The sequence below is a fragment of the Temnothorax curvispinosus genome, unplaced genomic scaffold (assembly GCF_003070985.1).
Source record: "Temnothorax curvispinosus isolate PA1 unplaced genomic scaffold, ASM307098v1 QBEX01010492.1, whole genome shotgun sequence".
NCBI classification, from domain to species: domain Eukaryota; kingdom Metazoa; phylum Arthropoda; class Insecta; order Hymenoptera; family Formicidae; genus Temnothorax; species Temnothorax curvispinosus.
Genome location: NW_020220272.1, coordinates 32653 through 40435, shown reverse-complemented (window position 1 = coordinate 40435; position 7783 = coordinate 32653). Strand labels below are relative to the sequence as shown.

At 37.5% G+C, this 7783-nt stretch overlaps 1 protein-coding gene across 2 annotated transcripts; it reads left to right on the top strand.

Annotated features, from left to right (window-relative positions):
• Positions 1-3527: 3527 nt before the first annotated feature.
• LOC112460409 lies at positions 3528-6124 on the top strand. Of its 2 annotated transcripts, none has more exons than XM_025025068.1 (4): positions 3528-3993; positions 4108-4246; positions 4409-4528; positions 4607-6124. In XM_025025068.1, exons 1-4 carry the CDS (start codon positions 3763-3765, stop codon positions 4954-4956), a joined length of 840 nt encoding a protein of 279 aa, XP_024880836.1. In that variant the 5' UTR covers positions 3528-3762; the 3' UTR covers positions 4957-6124. The 2 variants fall into 2 exon arrangements, with proteins under 2 accessions (XP_024880836.1, XP_024880835.1); XM_025025067.1 differs by having other exon boundaries at positions 4325-4528.
• The last annotated feature ends 1659 nt before the right edge of the window (positions 6125-7783 follow it).

Below are 7783 nucleotides of genomic sequence, written 5' to 3'. Positions count from 1 at the left end.
GATATTCAAAAATTGCCAAAGGCACAGTAAAGTATTAGCTTCAAAGTTTCAAAATTTTTTTTCAATTTTTGTCAAGATAATTTTTTATTGAGTTTCAGCAATTTAAAAATTAGGCAGTGTATAATACAAAATTCAATGTTTAATCGTATGCATATTAATATTTTAAATAATGAAAATTTTTTTATATGTTGTTACTGTAAAGATTCTATGATGGGTATCAAATTGGGACCAGATGAAAACAACGAATACCTAAAAGCGTTTCAGAGGTATGTAACATTTTCTTATTCTAAATTTTTGTAGTTGACGTAAATTATGTAACACATCAATAAGAATAAATCTATTTGGACAAGATTTTTATATGTTCCTGAAAAATCATATTTGTATGTATCAAGAAATTGGTTTTGTCAAATAACCTTAAGTTAATTAATTTTTGTTATAAAGAAATTAAATGAATTTCCATGTTACTGAAAAAACAATATTTTCTTCCCAATTCTATTCATAAAACTTAAGCAATTAGTTAAATATGCGCTTATGTTCTTATTTTATATATGAAAATTTTGATTTTAAAATAATGTTTCAGGTTTAAAAGTTTTTTTGTATATAGAGTAGGGTACGTGTTATTAATATTTTCTGATGTTATATCCAATCTTACTGCTTTGGGGCGCAAGCAGAAAAAAGATACAAATTTGATACATTCTCTTACTGATGAGGTATGTGATAAATATATTTTTATTAACATCCTGGATTATTTTGTCTATTACGTAATCTATTATTATATAGATGATACAGCAGCGCATACATGAATTAAATAATTCTAATACCAAGGATGAAAATAATCAAAGTAAGTTTATCAAAATTTTACATAAAATTAGTGTGTTGTAGGTTTATCGTTAGTATAACTCTCAAGGTACTAAATATACTGTTAGACCTTTTAGTAAAAAATACTTTATTCTCGTAGAGTGAGCGACTCGTCTTACAAAGATGCTAATAGTTACGATACAACGACCGACTCACGACCGACCGACTACTCTCGCACGACAGCACGACGTACAGCGCGCACCTCGCTATACTCTCGTTATATGCTCGCGCTGCCCGCCATCTTTGGCTTAATTCAAATTGCTCTCCAACAATTAGATCTTTATGAAAATGCAATAGCTATTTTTACGGGCGCAAACACTTGGCGCTCTTTTTTCCCCTTTTACTTCCTCATACAGAAGAAGCTTTGTTTTCGTGAAAAAAATTTTTTTTTAGTTGCCGCTGCCAATGTGTTCAGTATGTTCTAAAACGTCAAAAATTGCATTAAAAAAATTTTGAATTTTTTTTAAAATGTCCGTGGTTGCTCTAACTTCTGCAAATATTGAGATATCGGGTTAAATCGATAGAGTATCGTTTAAGGAAAGTTGGTATTGAATTTAGCGATAATTGGTAAAGGGCTTCTTTTTTTGTAAATTTTTTTTAGAAATGCCCGTGGTTGCTCTAACTTTTGTAAATTTTGAAATATTGGGCTATTTCTAATTTTATTATATTCTTCAGTCTTTTCTACCCCTATTTCATATATAATTCTTTAAGATTGGTTGATCAGTTTTTGAGTTATATCAATCAATCAATCAATCATCTATATTTCTCTCCCCATCCGGGGTTGGAAGGCATTTTTTTTTTTCAGGAAAAACGTTTCCAAAAACTTACAATTATACATTCAGTCATTAATCACATACATTTTACATGGCGTTTTACAGGGACGTACCCAACCCTTTACACATATACCCTTCTTGGCCGTATACAACCTAACATCCCGGGAAAAAAAGATTATATATAATTATATATAATTATATATAAATATATATATATATATATATATGTATATATATTATATATGTGATTATATATATGAAAGGTGCTGTGTACCAATTTATTGATTTAGTTAAAACCAGTTCAAAAATTTTGATTGTTCGAGAATGGGTTTAATATAAGTCGTTTTATTTTTGACCCAACTGGCCAATTGAAACAAGATTGCACGACGTTTTGACCGAATTCCGGTCCTTATCAAGTGCTTAAATTCAAGTTACACCGATCCGCATAACAAACTTAGACAAACGCAAAACTAAACAAAAGAGAAAATAATACATTTAACAATAGAAAAACTATACAAAATCATTATGGTGCGTGTCCACCTGCGAGTAAAACTCTCAAGAGTAGCTCTCGAGATTGATTCTAGCAAATGGACATACTCATGAGAGTACCTAACGGAGAATGAATCGCAACTCTCGGCGAGCGAACTTGTCAAGACCTACTCGCAAATCGACACAACGTTATTTTACTCTCGGAGATCAGCTCGCCAAACTCGAACGCTGTTCGTATTTTGAGAGCTACATGTTGAGAGTAAAAACCGAGATGGCAAAAGTTTGTTCTTTTGATGACACAAAGGAACTTATTGAATAATGCGGAAATCATGTACTATTGTAGAATACGACATTTTATAACTACTGTGAGAGAAATATAAAAATTTTTAAATTTTTATGTTCTGCGAATAAAGTGCGAAAAAAAAATTCATAATTTAAAGAATTAGATAAAAATATTTTTAATACATTCTCTAATTATTTGGTCAATAATTAGTTACACTTTAGTTTTACATAGTTTGCACGTTTTATAATAGTTACATTGTAGTTTACAGTGCTGAAAATAAATATATTTTTACATCTCGAATTAAGTACCTACGTTTAAAAAAAAGAAAATTAAATTATTAAATATTATGTAACGGCCTGACTTTGTCGAACGCGGACTGGTGTGCGGGATCAGGAGTCCGATGACAGGCCCAGAGACAATAATCAATTTAGACATGCAGTAGTTTATTCACAGTTTAAATTACATACACGAAACGACGCGATATATACAACGAAAGGGGCAGTGCAGATGCACTCGATAACAGATGCGGTAGCACGTTATTTGGCGGGCTCGGTATACCCGAAGCGGGATGTTAGCGCGGTATGTGCGCAGGGATGGACAGAACGCGGTATATACAACGAAGAGGTAGTGCGGGGCACTTGATGACGGGCTCGGTATATTACATAGCCGTATTACATATAGGCGGACGCGGTATATTTACAGGTAGTGCCTTTGCACTTGATAACGGCGCGGTATTTAATAACGAACGCGGTATCGTTACATAGACGTATTCCACAGGCTCGGTATTTCACATAGACGGATTACATATAGGCGGACGCGGTATATTTACAGGTAGTGCCTTTGCACTTGATAACGGCGCGGTATTTAATAACGAACGCGGTATCGTTACATCGACGTATTACACGGGCTCGGTATATTACATATCCGTATTACATATAGGCGGACGCGGTATAATGCCTGGATGCTCGCGGATGTCGCGGTATCGCGATGGTATGCGTGCGGGAACGCGTAGCGTAGTATGGAAGATTTCCGGAGCCCCGGGGCGGCGGCAGCGAGAGCCCTCGTTGCGGGGCCGAGCGCGCTCGACCCCGCGTAACCGTGCCTTCGGGGCACGGTCGTATACACAGGTCTGGCAACTCGGGCCGAATTTTAGTGGTGGGGGTAGCACACTTATTGAAGCAGGTTTTTTAATTTATGATATCTCCACCACGTGTCGCTACTATCTAGTATACAGCCGCCATCACGGTCGTACCACAGTCCACGACCGTAGCCGCCGTTATATCATTATATGTTCAATGGTTCAATGCACGGTCGTGTGTTGTGTCACGTGTAGTAGCAGTGCGAGTAAAATAGTGCAAAATGGTTATAACGTGCGCAGTACCGAAATGTAAATCGGGTTACAAAAGTCAGAAAGAGAAATTGTCAATGTTCAAAGTGCCGAGAAATATAGAAATGCGCAAATGGGAAGCCGTTATTCCTGGTGTAGTGGCATTTAAAGAAACGTACTTTATTTGCGAGAAGCATTTTGAAGGCCATTATATTATCAGGAACTACATCAAACATGATGCAAATGGAAAGATTATTGCAAACGTAAGTTTTATCACCAAGTTTTCTTTAATGTACGAAAACTAGCTTTATTTCCATTTTTATTTCATGTACGTTCTTTTTATATTTCCTTTGTTGCATATTTCTTTTTTCTGTCAGGTTCCATTTCAGCGTCCTCGTCTACACAGTTCCGCTGTACCAACAATATTTGATGACAATACATCGTGTATCTATAACAAGGTCGAACTGGTACCTGAACTGGTTCACACTACGGAGAGTCATCAGTCCATTATAAGAAGTATGTATTGTACACACTTACTGTGTAGTGTATATTATCTTTAGATTTTAAACATTGCTAATGATGGATAATATTTAGCCTCAGATGAAGTTACAAGAAAAAGACCACGAATTGGTTTAGCCTCAGACAAAGTTGCAACAAAGAGACCACGAATCAATTTAGCCTCAGACGAAGTTACAACAAGGCCATGCATCGATTTCGGGGATGATTCTATCTATAACAAGGTCGAACTGGTACCTGAACTGGTTCACACTACGGAGAGTCATCAGTCCATTATAGGAAGTATGTATTGTACACACTTACTGTGTAGTGTATATTATCTTTAGATTTTAAACATTGCTAATGATGGATAATATTTAGCCTCAGATGAAGTTACAACAAAAAGACCACGAATCGGTTTAGCCTCAGACGAAGTTGCAACAAAGAGACCACGAATCAATTTAGCCTCAGACGAAGTTACAACAAGGCCATGCATCGATTTTGGGGATAAGATTGTACATGTGGAACTAAGTTCTTGTGATCAGCAGAAGTCTTCAGAAAAAGCGTCAGCTGAAGTTGAGGTGTCAATGTCAGTTAATGACAGAAGCTACTTGACATTCGCTATTGATCAGAAAATTATTAAAAACAATATACGGAGAGAACAACGAGGCAAAATTTGCGAAATATCGTCGACAAATAAAAGAAAAGTTGGATGCAAGCTTGGAGTATGAGAATTGGGAGGCCGACGACATAATTGAATATACCCCTGATCCTGATGATGTCCTTTCTCCCACTCTTGACTGTATCATATATTACGTTACAGGTTTCTTTTTTTAACTAACTTTCTGTACGCTGCTTCACACGTAACTAACCCGTTGGTAACTTTCAAACGCATTAACATTTATTATTATTGTACTGTCTTAGCTATGAGTGCGCAATAGTATATAGTATATAGTTGTATGTAGTAGTTACGCTTCCATGCTTCATTTAAGGTGATCTGACGGGGACAAGAGATATAGCTGCATTTTTCAATTTTGATTTTCGGTACGGTTCTTACTGTGGGACAATTAACGGATTAATTATGTGACGGATTAATTATCGTTCTTTGGCTTTTTTCCCGTATTATAAAAATTAACTTTACGAAAATTTAACTACAGTCGCGTTACTGACGGACTTGTATCAAGTCACCTTAATCGTACATTAACTTAAGGTCCGATTGCAATGTAAATTAACTTTAAACTCGGTTTAATTTGATTTTTATCTTTTTCTAATTCTTCGAACTAGAAAAGGATAAAAGTAAGTTAAACCGAGTTTAAAGTTAATCTACATTGAGCAATCGGGCCTAAAAGTAGTGATGGCAAACTCTCTACTCTCTGCTATGGTAGTTATATGTTTTTTGCTCTCAAGTTGCCGTTTCAAGCTTTTGAACAATTTGCTAAAGCCATTCGATTTTAATTTTAGGATATCTGTGCAAGCAGGTCCTAAAAATTTATAACTCGTGCGATACCTGTATAAAAGCTGTAAAAATTGATTCCTGCAGTCGAGCTTCAGTACCGAACGCGGCAACGAAACTGATAGATATGAAAACTCGTGGTGGCTTGATTCACGCCAATCTTAAATTTTTTAATCTCATCCGTCACGTAGAAGCATGCTTCGCAAAATATGCATATTATGTGGATGTTTTTGAGTTAACGTTCGATGAAGTTATTACAATTTATGATTTTACGTTTCCGTGCAAAGAGCACGCTTCTGACATACTATCCTTTGCATTAGTTTATTACATTCGGTTAAGGATGAGGCAACACGCTCATCAACAAAACTTAAAATTAAGTAAAAAATTTGTTGTGAAAAAAAAGCTGTCAAAATTGACGAATGAATAAACTGCTCTTTATATAATAATGTTATATTGTACTTTTTTCTTTACCATGTAAACCTGAAATGTGTTTTTTTTTTTCAAATCTGATACAATTTAAACATTATTCATGAGTGAATAATGTTAAAATTGTATCAATGATTCATCCGGAATCGGACACTAATATCATCAAAATGTCTCATGCCGTAGCTAAAGACACTCGACTAAACGTTATTTAAAATCACGGTATAATAAGACTCGGTCATATTTATCATGCTCGCCTGCATGTACAACGAATTTATTTCCTGCCAGTCAGCATCGCGTTCTTTATTTATCTCGTTATAACCGTACTTAAATTTGGCGCGTTTTGTAATTCATTGTTTGGCCGCCGCTGTCGTTGCGATCTAGTAGCCCGACTAGCTTTAATAAGTGAGTCACCCCCCACCACCGGAGTTGCCAGACCTGTGTATACGACCGTGCTTCGGGGTTAAGTTTGAAGGAGTGCGAGAACACCTGAGAGCCCTCAGTCGAGGCTCGGAGCACCGGACCTCGTTTTGTGTGTTCCCTGGGAGTCGGGATAGGTTTCGTCTAAAAGAAGCGGAGCTTTTTAACGAAGTCTCTTTTCCTCGCCGGAACGGCGGTTTATATACCCGGCCGGCGCGGCGGGTTCGCTAGGAGCACCGATCGTCGCGCTGTGGTGGGGCGGCGCGGCGCCGCGCTCGTCCTCGGGGCGGCTCGGCTCCCGTCGTCGCTCGTCGGGAGGCACCGGTGCCGCGCTTGGCCCGCGCACACGGTGCGTTTTGAATTTGTTTAAAAATGTGGGCGCACAGCGCCCTGGTTTTCGCCCGACTGATCGTCGGTCGGGCGGCATCCGGCGGTCGTTTGCCGGGAACGATGCTTAGCGCACGGGGTGCATCGTTACAATTTACATATAAAAATCTAACATCAAGGTATTTCGCAAACTGAAAACTAAATAATAATATCGCACTATGTATTCCACTTTACAATTTGTAAGTCTGCAGAAACTTTTAATTGTTGGGAGTCTTCAATCTTAAGCTCTCTATAATTAGAGCAGATCCGGCACCTGCGATCAATACATTGCTTGACCCAGAAGGTCTTTTTGTTGTTATTTAACGCCCTCTTTCTTTTTAAAATAATGCTAGTCACTATAGTAGCCGCAAGTTTTTTCGTTTACGAGACATTATGATGTCACCACTCTCAGAGATCGACTAAAAAAGTACGTAAGTGGACACGGTTTTGAGAGAACACTCCGAAAGAATACTCTCTGGCTTCTCACGAGATGCTCGCGAGAGTACAATGTCAGAAAAATTACTCTCAAATGGACAGTGTCAGAATCAATCTCGAGAGCTACTCTCGAGAGTTTTACTCGCAGGTGGACACGCACCTTAACAATATCGCGCTAGTCAAAAACAATAAAATCAATTAAGACTGCAAAAATTAGTTAAAAGCTTACAATTCTTATGCGTTCTAAAACAAACGGTGAAATCAAAACGTCACCAGCCATATCGAGGCACAACGTCCGAACAGTAAGACAGTCAAAGTCGAAATGAAGTTGTCAAACGTAATCCGCGGATAGCAAACGGCGCTCTGGTGAAAAAACGAGCAGAACCGAATATATAAGGCCGACTAAGTAATACCAATGACACGGTTATAAATAGATGGCAGGCTCTCAGTATCGTTTTGTA

Coding starts and splice junctions, on each gene's coding strand:
- LOC112460409 (XM_025025067.1), top strand. CDS start 3,763: ATGGTTATAACGTGCGCAGTACCGAAATGTAAATCGGGTTACAAAAGT. Junction 3,994..4,107: donor ATGGAAAGATTATTGCAAAC/GTAAGTTTTATC, acceptor TTTTTCTGTCAG/GTTCCATTTCAGCGTCCTCG. Junction 4,247..4,324: donor TCATCAGTCCATTATAAGAA/GTATGTATTGTA, acceptor GATAATATTTAG/CCTCAGATGAAGTTACAAGA.